Source organism: Sciurus vulgaris, assembly GCF_902686455.1.
Source record: "Sciurus vulgaris genome assembly, chromosome: 1".
In the NCBI taxonomy this organism is placed as follows: Eukaryota; Metazoa; Chordata; class Mammalia; order Rodentia; family Sciuridae; genus Sciurus; species Sciurus vulgaris.
Genome location: NC_136461.1, coordinates 181,334,271 through 181,348,717, shown reverse-complemented (window position 1 = coordinate 181,348,717; position 14,447 = coordinate 181,334,271). Strand labels below are relative to the sequence as shown.

At 36.8% G+C, this 14,447-nt stretch overlaps 2 protein-coding genes across 4 annotated transcripts in view; both read left to right on the top strand.

Annotated features, from left to right (window-relative positions):
• EIF3E (eukaryotic translation initiation factor 3 subunit E) overlaps window positions 1-14,447 on the top strand; it is a 542,077-nt gene that overhangs the window by 194,311 nt on the left and 333,319 nt on the right. The gene's annotated exons all lie outside the window — the stretch shown is intronic.
• Window positions 1-14,447, top strand: part of RSPO2 (R-spondin 2) — a 187,000-nt gene that overhangs the window by 138,041 nt on the left and 34,512 nt on the right. For 2 of the 3 annotated variants that reach the window (XM_079105326.1, XM_079105325.1), the window contains 2 exons: window positions 5,445-5,588; window positions 6,510-6,698. In XM_079105326.1, coding sequence (XP_078961452.1) covers window positions 5,445-5,588; window positions 6,510-6,698 — 333 coding nt within the window. The remainder of the gene's footprint in view (window positions 1-5,444; window positions 5,589-6,509; window positions 6,699-14,447) is intronic. The other variant, XM_079105327.1, reaches the window with a different exon arrangement.

The following is a 14,447-nucleotide window of genomic DNA, read 5'->3' as shown; positions in this document are numbered from 1 at the left end:
TGGGAACTGCAGTCTGAGGAGTACATATCCCCTGGAGATGTCAGTGTTTGCCACTCTCGTTGGAGAAGCCATGAGGTTTTCATAGTGTGCTGCACATCACTGATGAGCACCAAGCAATAGGAGAAAACATGCTCTTTGTGCCTATGAGATCTCCTCTACTAAATTTCTTCCCTTTCTCCAAAATTGATTGCAATGTGCAGAATTACATTTTCACAGTTGAATTTAGCAAAAGTTGTCTTGTTTTTTCCCTCTAATTTTAAGGTTTTGATTTATTGTGTTTATGTGATGGGTCTTGTTGAGATAGTTAAATAGGTATTGCTTGTCATAGATTGAACTGGGAAGATAAGTAAAAACACATTGTACCCTGAAAGCACCAAGGAACAAAAGGAAGTGGAGATAATTGTGTGATCTTTGCTTTCTCTCTCTGGTGTTCATCTTCTCCAACTCACTGTGTCCATTCTGTTGCCCCATGACTATTTCTCCTTACAACATTGAGCCTCCCAATGGCTTTCCTGACTTATACCCTTTCCTGCTTTCAGGAAGGTTAACTCTCAGAACACCTTCACTCACCAGTTCACTCTGTATGTTCCTCTAGTGCAGTCACATTATTACCTGATTCTGCTGAGGGCCTTTCCTGTAAGTTAGCAGAAGACCCTGGAGTATGGGAACCTAGCTTTTCATCTGCCCTAGGTGTATCCATTAGGCTGCCTGGATCCTGGGGCTTCTGCCTGTCTAAATGAGGGAACAAACTGGGTACTCAGAGATTACTCACTAAAAGATCAACTCCCTAATCTTGAACCTGGTTTCATTTTCTATTCACTTTGTTACTTCAAACTACACAAAATACAAATAATTTATCATCCTTACTCACAACCTTTGAACCCAAATAAACATCCCCATGAACTGACCGCCCCTTCATTTGTGCCATTCCGGAGGTCCCATCACAGGCTACATGAGCTTTCCCCTTTGCTGAGGGTAGCCCCCGTGCCAGGACGCTCAGCCTCTGTCTTAAAGAGGCTAAGCTCAGATTTCAGCCTCCATAGCATAGATCACCTGCTTTACTTTGATATTTACATTCTGTTTAAATTGTTTTCAGGTGTTTAACTGTTCTTCCAATATGATTTATAGTTCTTTAAGTATAGCTTTTTTTTAAATTAGATGTTTACAGCGCATGTGTAAGCCATCTCATACTGAGTGTTCAAATATGAAAGAAATTGAATTTTAAAATGGCATTCGTGTTTGTTCACTTGGCAAGTATTGAAATTCCAGTGTATCTAGCACTGGGCTAGGAAGAGAATTCACAGATTAAAAAAAAAAAATATATATATATATATAAATATATATATATATAAGCATTTCATGGCAGAGCAGAAATGAAACCCTTTTCTGTCTCTAGAATACCCAACACATGCCTCTGCTTTGTTGTTTCGATGCCCTGTTCCTGCAGCGTGGCCCCCTTCCATTGGTTTTAGGACCCCCAGGATAGGGAATGGCATTAACATCTCATGTGCTGAGGGTCTGGCACAATACCCAGCACATACTAAGCCTTGGGGAATGTTCAGAATGAATGTTGAACTGGACAACAGTATAATTTGAAAAATGTTACATTAGAGCCTGTATGGGGTGCTGTGGGAGGACAGGAGAGGTGGTACCCAGTCTGTTTTTCTGTTTTGGGGCCAGGGTAAGCTCTTCCTGCCAAATGACAGCCCCATCAGATTCTATTTGGCTACAGTTTCACTTGGACAGTAATTTTACTTTAACCAATATTGGCAGTCCTCACTTGATGGATTACATTTTTGAGGAGGCACTATAATTTAGAGGCATGTAAGTTGGCTAAAGTAGGGTCTTATATTTCTGAACAAGGATTTTAAACCCATATTTTTATAGTAAAAGGCATTTGTTTAGTAAATTTTGATATAACCATTTTCTTACTCAGTATGAGGTTTTCTAAGGTTTGCTAATCTATTGTATGAGCACATTGGTATTTTAATTACGCTTAACTTATTCAATTTATAAGATTCATATAGAGTTTCCTAAAGTGTAGACAAGAAACAGATTTCTGGGGCATACACTTAATGTGCCATTCAGGTGAGAAAGAGGATGTTCTATTTTCCTTTAAACTTTCTGAAATATTTTGAATTTTTATTTATGGTGAAGCTTCATATATATAAGAAAGTTGATAGAATTGGTGTGAATCCTAATTAAATTGTGGCTAACAAGCTGGAGTGGTTACAAGCTGAGGGAGAATGTGTAGAAATGAGGTCCCCAAAGAGGTCTTCCTCACCCCAGAGGAAAGGAGTTGCCCTCCGCTCCTGAGAAATGGCTGGGCAGGCAGGGAGAGCATATGGGTCTGCAGCTACTGAGAAAAGGTTTTCAGGTACCAAGGAGACATCTGGAGAAAGTGGCTTGTGCAGGGCCAGCTGTGATGGGCCCTGGGCTGATCTGTGCGTAAGAGTGCTCCTCGTGGTGTGTTGCTGAGTGTGTGGGTCGCCTGTGTGGGTCTGTTTTATGTTGTGGCAAAGAGTGATGGAGACCAGGAAGGTCAGCAGGGCTTCAGATGTCAGGATTTGCCACTGATGAAAATGTTTTTTAATTTTCTGTATTGTGTAGATTGTTTTAATTTTTTTCCTATGATCAGAGTTTAAAAAAAAAAAAAAAAAAGTGCCTCAACACAGGAAAACAGGATACTACCAAGAGATGGTTTAAATATAGGGTTCAAAGGTTACAGCAGGTTCAGTATTATTAGATAAAGGGTATAATTTATGTACTTAAATCTGAAAAAGTTATGGGATAATATGCTTTTATTCTTGCCCATTGAAATTAAGTGGGTTTATTTCATTATGTTAATATAGTGGCTTTTTTGGTTAAACGTAAGTAAATTTCAAATGTATATTTTGGTAATCTTTTCTGTTAAACTCATTACATAAATATAATTATAAATGATTAATATGATTCAGAATTATATATAAAATTTCAGCATTTCAAAATTCTACCATCCCTTCCCCAAATAAACTTCTCTAAAGTTACTTTCTCACATATACACATCCTGTGCATGCATTCATATAGTTTTATTGAGTCATACTATAAATGTCCTGCAGCTTGCCTTTTTTTCTTAATAGGTCTTAGAATACTTTTTTCTGGGTCATTACTTATAATTCTCCTTGCTTTTTAATGGTGGTAGTACTTTACCACTTGAATGTATCATATTATTAAATTTGAGAACAAATAATTAAGCTTTCTTCTAGTGGGGTTTATGCCTGAAAAGTCTTAAGGGACTTTACAGAGAATGATAGGTATTTCAGAAATTCCACATTCTGTGAACTTGTATCAGGAGTATGGAATGAAATCAGGAAAGGGAGCTATAAGTAATAATAAAGATCAGTAAAAGACCTTGTAAAATTAATTCCAAATGCTTATTGCTATAACTTTTTGGCCAAAAGGGTTGTTGGTGCAGGCCACATTATAAAGATAAATCAGACCTTGTAGATAACAGCTGATTTATGAAGTGTATAGTCTTCTCTTTTAAAAATATAAAATCTTTGTTCTCTTCAACCATTTGTTCTGTTTTATCCTTTGGAATGCTTATTCTTTCTTGGAAAATCTCTAACGGAGAGGCTTGCTTTTTAAAAAAAATATAGCAAGAAAAGCAATAATTTGTGGATGTAATGGTCATGTATTTTGGCCATGATTAAGAGGCAACTGACCAGTGATAGGCCACTGTTTTATTAAAATAGAGATTACAGCATTTAAGATAACAACTGAACCTTTTATGGATGTTAAACTATGATTCCAATGCCCACTGTTTCCCTCCCCCAATAAAGAAACAGTTGTGTAATTTGTCTATGGACTTGAACCCACGTGTGGCTGGTTCCTATTATATTTGATAACATTTTAGAAGTTGTCTGCTCCATGGTGGTCATTTAATACATAATATATGTGACATAAAAACTCAGAATTAAAAGGCCATTTCTTTTTATAGGTCTAAAAACTGTCATTATTTATAATATATTTAATGAAAAAAGTTCACCTTTCCATTCTTGCATTTTTTTCAATTTTCAGAATTTTAATATTTAGTGATTTCATATTTTAGTGACATTTTCTACCCCATTATCTCTTTGATTGGAAGAACTATATATTTTATAGCTTTTTAGAATCCTTAGAGCACCAAATGTAGTGCTAGGGACTTGTTAAATGGATAAATGTGATGCTTTGGTGCTTTCACAGCACTTTATGTGCCATTAACCAGTTAAATTTATTATAAGTAGTAATGTACTATGTTCAACCTTATAATTAACCAATCCACCTTGCCCTCCTTTTCTTTCCTCGAAGTGTATTTATTTTCACCTGTGCATCCCTGGTGACTTCTGTCCCAGAGGTTACAGTTTTACCAGAGAATCTGATCTATAATACAAGTCTATTCATCACTGCTTTAAAAAAAAAAAAAAAAAAAAAAACACCTTGTGTTCTGGGTAAAAATCCATGTTTTTAATGCACTGTGCTTCTGTCTGCAGCCTACCTATTATGACCCAATCAACTGACATATATTATTACAAATCCTTACAATAATCTTGTAAGGCCAGTGACATCTCTGCTTTATAATGGAAGTGATGGAAGCTCAGAGAGGCATGTAATCATCCATAGGTGCAGAGCTAGTCTTCAAACTCAGATCTGACCTGAAAGCACTTGTGTTTCACAGACAATTCCCAGCAGGCTTCGGTTAATGAGTTCTAGAGAAGAGAGACTAGATTTAGGAGGGAGATGGTCTGGGGAGCTTTCAGGACCAACTGAGCCACTAAAAGTATGATTAGGCTGTTAGTCTCAGGTTCTTCATTTACAAAGTGGAGAGTCTAATATGTACTCTGTAAGAAGAGTCAAAGGACACATGTATAAGACCTTAGGAACGTTGTAGGTTTTCCACAAAATGACCCAGCCTACCCACTCATATCACTGTCAAGTCACCCTCTGATAAAAGGAGACACCAGCATTGACCAGCATGCTAAGTAGTAGACCAAACATTTAAAAATATTTTCAAACTTAAAATTCTCAACTTAGTTACTATCCCCAATCAGAAGATACTGATTACAGTGTTCCTGTTTTTTTGAAGGGCAGAACAGATTTTAATCCAGGCAGCAATGTAATTTGGAGTGTGGGTATTTTCTTTTTCATCTTTGTTTTAATCCCATTTGGAGTTGCAAACAATCCCAGAGATCTTCTTGCTGTCTAGGGTCCTGGGCTGGCATTCCAACTTAGCTAATTAATGTGGCAAGCTGTTGGAAGAGATAGAATGATTTACAATGAGATGGCATTAGGAAACAAATGCTTAGAACACGTATTTCTCTGACCACTAGAATTTCTATTGGGCAAACCAGTGAGTTTGTAAAAATTTTATTTGAAAAATAAGTAAATTTCCTTGTCTGAAACATTCTCTTTAAAATTGTTTTTAGGATGCAGAATAGAAAACTGTGACTCTTGCTTTAGCAAGGACTTCTGTACTAAGTGCAAAGCAGGCTTTTACTTACATCGAGGACGTTGCTTCGATGAATGTCCAGATGGTTTTGCACCATTAGATGAGACCATGGAATGCGTGGGTGAGTAGTTTTTAATGTAACTCTCAAACTGCAACTTTTATCACTTAATTCTTGAAAAAACACATGCTGGATATATTTAACCTAAAAATGAATTGGTTCTCTTGTTCATTAGAACTGAAAATCATTTTCTTTGCTGACTTGCCGAAATCTTTAGGCACCGTGATCAGTAGTAGCATAAATGGTGCTATGAAATTTTCTAGTTGTGTCTTTGCTAGGTTAACTACTTGGTGCTGATAGTTTTGTATCTGTAGAGTACATCTATTTCTTAATAATTATTTGTAACTGTTAGAGTAGGTGTAGTCTACTTCTCCACTGTATTCCTTATCAAAGGGGATGCTAAGAACTTTTACGTATCTAAGAAAAAAATGTTTGTTCACTTTTAGAACTATAGTAAGGTACATCACCAATGTAGAGACTAAGAAATGATGCTGTGGTGTTCAGATACCTGCTGAAAGAAGAGAGAACCAGAAAATGCAAAACAAGCTCCCTATCATTTCCCTCAAATGCTTCCAAAATAAAACAAAAACACATTTTTGAATTAGGGGGCAGGCATTCAGAATTAACCTGTTTAAAAAAAAATGGCTTCTGTCACGATATGAAAATACTGTCTTCTTCTATAGAGTTTGGCTGTTGAGTCAGAGTTTGTACATTTTGGTATTAGAACTGACCAGCATCACTTCAAAAAATGAACTTTTTAATTATGATGTGGCATTTGTCATAGACAAAAGTACCCTGTGGTTCAAAGAAGTATAATTCCTAAATGACAAGTGTAGGACTTTGTGGGCCATAGTACTTCATTTTTGGTATCTGAGACTAGGGAATGTGGAGAAATACTGGTATATAAATTAAATGATCAGAGCAAATGGATCAGATTGTTATGTGTTTGTATTTTTGTTTTTGTTTTTGTTTTTTACTCATTAGAAGGATGTGAAGTTGGTCATTGGAGTGATTGGGGAACTTGTAGCAGAAATAATCGCACATGTGGATTTAAATGGGGTCTGGAAACCAGAACACGGCAAATTGTTAAAAAACCAGCGAAAGACACAATACCATGTCCAACCATTGCTGAATCCAGGAGGTGTAAGATGGCCATGAGACACTGTCCAGGAGGTAGGTTTGAATAATCTCTATCATATGCTGTGTGCTTTCTGAATTCTGTCATCACCCTCCCTTCCAATAAAAGTTATTTATCCATGAAGGAAATCTGATAATAACCTTGGAAAGGAGGTAAAATTCTACATTGCATTTATTTTAAAAAGCAAATGCATAAATTTTGAAGAATATCAAGTGAACATTTCTTTCACTTTCATGATGCCTCAAAAATAACTTAAAAGAATATTTTACAAATGCACTTTCTAAAATGAGATTTCTAAAAGATTTTTTTTTTCTAATGTACCATAAAAGCAGTTCTTGTGAAATCAGGTCTTTGCAGATGTTGCTTTGAGGGAAGCAGCCAACTTTCAGCTGAGAAGAGTTTAGATTAGAAAGGTTTATGGAATCTGTAAAATCATCTGCGTCGTTACTAGTTGAAGATGACAACTTGAAATAAACTTAACCAAACACTGGGAGGAATAAATGTTGTCTTAATGTTACCACAATTAGCCGTTTCTCTTTGTTTTGATAATAATTTGTAGAAAACAGCTACTGGTATGTGTGTGTTTATTCAACTCGTGGTAGTAATTGTACTGATTTGCAGTCATTATTCTGTAATAACAGGATCAGACCCATTTAGAAATTAGAGGAGTACATAGCTGAGGTGCCAGCTGAAGCAGAAGCAGTAGGTTGAGCTGCAGTTCTTAGCGCTGTCATTGTGCTTCTTAAAGCAGTAATCACTTGCATCACTGGCGGATGCTCTGCTGCCCACAGATGAAATTGGGATTTTCTGGTATAGAAAATAGAAAAGTGAAAAAAGAAAGTTGTGTTTGGAAAACTGCCCTACACCATGATCCAAACTCTTGTTTGCCTTCGTTCTTTCTGTTGGTGCATAGCTTTTCAACTTTATAACTGTTGCCCAGAAAGAGAACATATATCTCTGCTTAAAATGGGTTTATATCCACATTATGCTGCCTCATAGAAAATGTCTATGATCCATGGAGGGAGACAAAACTTTAAAGACGTGAAGACTCCAGTCACCCTCTGAGAACTATTAGATCCAGATTCAGAAGCTACTATTAAGAAAGCAGCTTTTCCTCTTGAATTAGTTTTGCTTTTCCTTACTGGGTCTTTGAAACAAAGTTTTTTTGGTTCTGCTTTTCACTAACAAGGATGGTTTTGTTCACTTAAACTGGGTATTTTTCAGTCAAAATATAAGAAAATATTTTCTTACAAAACTAATAAGCCACTTCTTGGATAGCTGAGAGCATTTAACCTGCAACCTTCTGCCTAAAAACAAGCCTGATGTATTCAGGTATTGGAAAGAAAGACTCTTTGTTGTATATTGTTTATATTAACTAGCCCCTCCCCCCATTGCTTTTCCAGCAACGTGGTCCCCCGATTGTGGTTTACGTTAATAGCAAAACTTAAACTGAAAATGCTCCTATAACAAACATGCTTATGTGTAACAAAAGCCAACCTATTCCTGTCCCCTCAAAAACTCTTTATTTTGATCTCGCCCCAGTTCTGCTTGAGAATTTCCCAGATAACAGCTGGATTGTTAACCATGTTTATTCCATTTGTATTTTTTATGCTACTAACAACAGCATATTGTCTTAATGGAATATGCCTCACACTGGTCAGTATTAAATCATGCCCCCAGATTGCTTGTGTATGATTTGTTAGTATTCTCTTTTTGACAAGTGAGTCAGTAATTGGTTCTGTTGTAACTTGTGTTTAGGCTTCACTGAATTTTATCTATTATGAAAGGTCAGATACTGCTCTCATCTCTGTACCTACATTTTCAGTTTTTTATAAAAATTTTACATAGCCTCATAGTCTTTTGAAGTTATATTGGATGCTTTTGTTTTATGAAAAGGGAAGTGAAAGAGAATTGTTGATAGAAATGGCAAATTGCTCTGCCACAAAATATCTATTTACAAGTGTAGAAAATAAAAACTAGAAAATTAATTTTGTATCTTGTTCATGAGATGATAAAAATTGGCATAACTTCCAGTGGAGTATCCCACCTTGCCTCAGGTGAGGGGGGGAAGTCTCTTTCTTCAATAGGTCACGGTGATTAATGGAAGAATGGAGAAGAAAACCACTTTATCCCTTTTTACATCTTGATTTGATTTTGGTGATCTGCTTTGACAAACCATGCAAAAATGTAAGTCGTAATCAGGTTGGGAATACAGGCATTTTTCAGATCTTTTCAACATATGTATGGATTTTTCTCCTGTTGGAGCCAATCTTAACCTGATTGCACTCAAAGGCAGCCTTAACCTCCTTCACACTGAAGCGGCGGCACATTAAAATCAGCTGCTTTCCATTACTGAAAGGCAGAAGTTAGAGGTCAGAGTAATGGAATAGTCACTAAGTGTATAAGATGTTACACTGAAAACTCCTAAATATGAGAAAATAAATGGCTATGAGTAAAAAGCAAAGTGTAATGATCTGGCCTGTTTTTCCCTTTTTCCCTTAACTGTCAAATGCTTACTTGTTTTAAGGAATAAAACAAAAAAATAGCTGGGAATTTCTTAAGAAATACATTCATTTATACTTGAAATATTCAGTATTCATTTTCAAACTTCATTTTTATAAGGTTCTATCAGAAATGGACTTTTCCAGAACTCATCTTCAGAGGCTCAATCTGTGATCTGGGTCTCTGAATCCTGTGAACTTATTTTGTGACCCTATCAAGTCACTTAACCTCCCTTGGCCTCCATTTCCTCATTTATAAATTATGGGTAATGGTGTGGCGATTGCTAAGGCTCAGTCTAGTTCTAAAATCCAATGATTCTAGGCTTAAATGTTAAAAATTATGGGCAAGTTTTGTAGTTGACATGTGGAGGGTGAGGAAGAGACCTGGAAGCCCAAGAACACTTATTCATGACCAAGGAACTGACCACTTTTCCTGGTAGCTACATTTGCTGAGCCTTCTGCATTTGGTGGCTTTTGCCCTCCTACTTCAGGGAGGGCCACTTGTGTTGCCAACTTCCACGAACTAAATAGGATTCTTTTAAAATCTCCATGTGACCTCTGGATTAGCTACCAATAAAGCTAATCCAGAATGAGAAGTGGAGAATGAGGTGATAAGGGAAAAAGAAGACGGGGGGGAGAGGAAGATAAAAGAGTGGAATAAAAGAGAAAGAATGAAATAGACTTTGGAAAATAAGTGGAAGGAGGCATAGACTTCTTAAAAATGAAGGCTATGCTTGTTGCAGATGTAACCACCTTTACTCCCTCCTTCCTCCCTGAGTGCGCTAATAACAGATTCCTGTTGGGATTATTTTAGTCATATATAACCCAAAGCTTCAAGTGGAAGGAATTTCAAGTCTGGACCATGTTGTACATTAGGCAATATCTTTATAAAAAGCGATAAACATACTACTATCATATTTAAATGACAAATGGAAGAATAAAACCCTGGCTGCTGAGGAATGGTGTTGTGAATGCTCATGGACTGGAAAGCATGCCATCTGTAGGTGTCTGTCATCTTCCGTTCTTTCACAGGATTGGCCAACATCATGTGATTTCATCTTGAAACATTCTTGTCTATATGGGACTCCTCACTATTTTGTCATTCCATGACAATTTCATTACTTCAGCCCCTCGTGTACCTGTTGAGCATTGCTGTGTACTGTTCATTTTTGAGGCATGGGCTTGCTTGAAGAATCCTCTGGAGCTTTCTCTGGTGGGAATGATTGCAATAAGAAGTAAAAGGGTGAGGATATATAATTTCATATGGAGATGAGGGCTGTGGTGAATCGGGAAGGAGGGAACTAGTGCATGAGCTGGAGTGTACTGTTTAATGTTCAGAAAAATGGTAGAAGTTACATTTGATCAGAGATCTGTACAGAGAATATCTCTTGAAGATCTAAGAAAATTTTGAGCTACCTAGTCAGTGACTATTTTTTGTGAGTATTCTTGACTCTCCTACCATGTTTAGGGAAGAGGAGGAAACTGAACTCCAGGGAGGTTCTGAATGGCCCAAGGTTGATACCTAACAAGTCACTAGTGGTAGAGCCAAGAGTGGGACCAACATCTTGCTGCCTAGAAAGTCCAAGTTTTCCTTCTTCCTTGTGATTAAAGTCAAAGATAAAGCTGTGATTGTCCTGTATCAAAGTACCCAACTTTATCTTTTTCTCCTACCACTCTCTCCTTACTTCGTCCAGCTTTGAATACCCTAAAGGTGGCTTCATAAATTCCCCAGTATTGAGCCACTAGTTCTGCTTTGATTCAGCTGCTCCTATTAAGACCTTCTCCTTTAATTTTAGTGCCCTTGGTCTTCAGTTTGGGGGAGAATGGGGCTTTGAGATTGTTCTTTCCATTCCTACGCCTTCAGGCTTCTGGATGAGGCTATGTGGTATTTAGCCACACTCAGCCTTCATCACTGACAGTTACCTTTTGGCTGACATAGAAACCCTGGGTGACCTGAGTCCCATTCCCACATTTGATGGCTCTGTGCCCGAGATGGATTTTTTTCCCTGACATATTCCTTCAATCAGCCCCTTAAGGTAGGTGATGGTCTGACATATACTCCATAACGTTTTGCTTTCTTATGCTCTTGCTACCTTAGCTTACGTATTCCAGTTGGTAGTGATTATATCATGCAGTTCTCTAAGCCCTAGTCATATTTTTTTTGCAATGTGCAAAAAATTTAAATATGAAGCCTGCTACTGTATACTATTTCAATTTGGAAATAACTCATTCCTTTTAGGAAATATTGCCTGATCATTATCTACTTTCTTTTTTTCAAAAGTGTTTAACTTGGTAAGAAACAAAAGAAAATATTATTTAGCCACTTGGAACCTTAATTTCTGGAAACATCTATTTTTTTGAAAGGCAACAGTAATAAGACCTTTTTAAATCTGTTTGCTGTATATAAACTGACAGCAATATGTGTACTAGGTATTAGATAATATAACTAAAGATGGTTGTAGATTATGGTGGAGTAAACCAAGAGCAGGAAATAAGCACATTTTCAGTGGGTTAGGGTCAAGAAAATATGCTTTAGACATGTGTTCTTTATTTCTTTACATTTTGTTTACATTTGCGTTGCAATTTATGTGGTCTGCTTTATATATGCCAGCCTTGAGGGTGGTTGGGAAGAGAAGGATAAGAGAAAAATCTTTTCTTTTGAAACTTTTCAACTTGTCAGGAATGCCAATATCATAATTTTTATATGATGAAGTGAGCATCAAAAATGGAATTCCTGTTGCCCTTCTGTGTGCTCTGCCACATACTGCATTGTATTTTTTTAAGAAATCAGTGATTTGTGCTAGTCATTCTCAAACTAGTATTTTCCAGGTATTCTGGATATTTGGAGGCTAATTATGTTTTTACTTTTTATTTTTTAGTGATGATAAACTGGGAGAGCTAGCTACAATAGCCACTTTGATTATATCAAGGTGAAGTTACAAAGATCCACCTGCCTCCAAACATTTCCCTTAGTAAAGAGTCTGGAATTCCTGCTTCAGAGGTATTTAATGGTGTTTTGGAAAGTGTCCATTCCTGGCCCCTAATCTCTCCCCAACCCCTGTTTTTTAATTTAAAATTTTTACTTATTCCTGAAAAACAGGCAGAGTGTAACTTTGGGCTCCTCTTGGTGGTGGTGTTTGTTGTTACTGCTGTTTTTAAGCAACAGTTTTTCACATTTACTAATTCTTGCACAGCAGAGGAAAAGAGGCTAAGGAATTGGAGGAACTGAGTAGGGGGTATTGGTGGTCTGCACGTATGTAGATTGTGAAGTCCAGATGAGGCACAACTGAGTTTAGTCTTGGGCACAGACACAGTTGTAGTTGTGTAAATCTAGATGTGCGACACACTCATAACGTGGAGGCTGTGGGGGTAGACGCAAGACAATTTCTTTTCCCAGTTTCATTTTGAGTCTGTCCTGATGCCAGCTTTGCTTGCCAGAGGGGACAAGCAAAGTAAGGGAGTAAGCTAGCAAGTGAAAGAAGCCACACCTTTATGCCATTCCCTCGGCTTCCCATCTGGAATCTCTACCAGCCCCATTTAATTATAGTCTGGGGCAGCATGTCCTAGTCTCTTTTATGGGTACTTGTAAAAAGAATTTCTCAACTACATATGCCACTGAAGGCCCCCACTCCTATGGGTAATAAGACAAAGACAGGAAAATTCCAAAAGGGCCTTTCTTTTATGAATTTTACTCAGCAGTAAGCTACTCTGATCTTAATGTAAAATATGTAAAACAACTTTTACAACACTCTAAAATAAAAACAACTTTAATAGGACTCACATGGTGTCAGTGGTAGATTCTACACCCTCACTCCCCATGGGAGACTTTTCTCCCTCCTCTTAAGATAAGAAAACCTTAAGTACAAATCCCCTGATGGTTTCTTAGAACAACTTTTTCTCCTCATTGGACACCTCTCTGGGATCTGGAGATGGTGTTGATGAAAGGGAGCAGGCGGTTCTCGTTTGGATTTCCTGTAATACGTCTTCAGCTACTGGGCTGACCTGGAGCTGTACTGTGGATTTCCTCCAGGACCAGGAGGCGGAAAGAGAACATTTCAATGGAAAGAATGACAGAGCTTTACTAAAATCCAGCATGATTCATGTTGTCATCATACAGAAGTGGTTAAGATGATAAAATTATTTTGTGTAACAGATTTGGCAAAGATTTTTACCCTTAACCTGAAAATGTAGAGGGAAATAATTTTTACTGTTTGTCATACTTTGGGTCTAATAATTCTTTGCATTAAACTTATTTCCTTTTATTTGAGGACTTCAGAGACTGGCAGTAAAACATTTGGATTTGTCTAGTTAAGAGACATTTAATAATTGGTGTTATCCCCTTATATCCTACCCATTACTCAAAGGATTTAGTAATAGTATAATACAAGATAAATGATAGCCTGGTTCAAAAAAAATATAAAGATCTAAACCAGGAAAACCTTTAACTAGAATAAGAGCTCAGGACTGACAAATAGGCCAAATGAATCTATATTGGTTGAAATAATTAAACCAGAAATTCATCTTTGTGTTTGCTACCATATAAAGGGAAAAACAGATGTGGTTCTTTTTATCTTAGCTTAAAGAATGATTATAAAATAAAATGTTTAATACTAACTTTCAGAGAAAAACATACTCTGTCAGTATAAACCTAAATAATATACATGAGTATACATGCATACATGTATACTCATTTTAATTTCAGACACAGTATGTGCATGTGTGTGTTGAAGTAGCTCATAAAACTTGAGAAATTAGAATTCTTACAGAAAATATTCTAGTCCCCATAGCTCTCTCTAGAACTAGAATATTTTCTCTGAGAAATACTGACCAGATTTTTGTAGTATTAAACAGATTTCTCAGAGAATCACATTCAGGGCAATGGAAGTCTGGTGGATCATGTTTTCAATGGTGTCCCTGTCACATCTACATTTCTAGAAGGCAGAAGATGGTTTAGTGTTTTTCCTTCAATGAAAGTTGGAGGTTGTATAATGGGGAACTGTCTTGATAGGAGGCAGAAATGATGTGGAATCGGGACTTATTGACTTCAGTTCTGATTGGAATCATCCTGTAGGTTTTAAATGAATGGCGAATACATTTGGAACTTCTTTGTATCTAGAAAATGTATAGGTCTATTGTTTTGGGGGGGCATCTACCTTCCAAATTTGTCAATAAATATGGTATCATTTCTAGACAGTAAGATATTCTTAAATTATGAGGAGTTACATATTTAGATGCAGAGTTATTTCTGGTGATTATCTTAAGCCCTGTACTAGTATTTCAAAT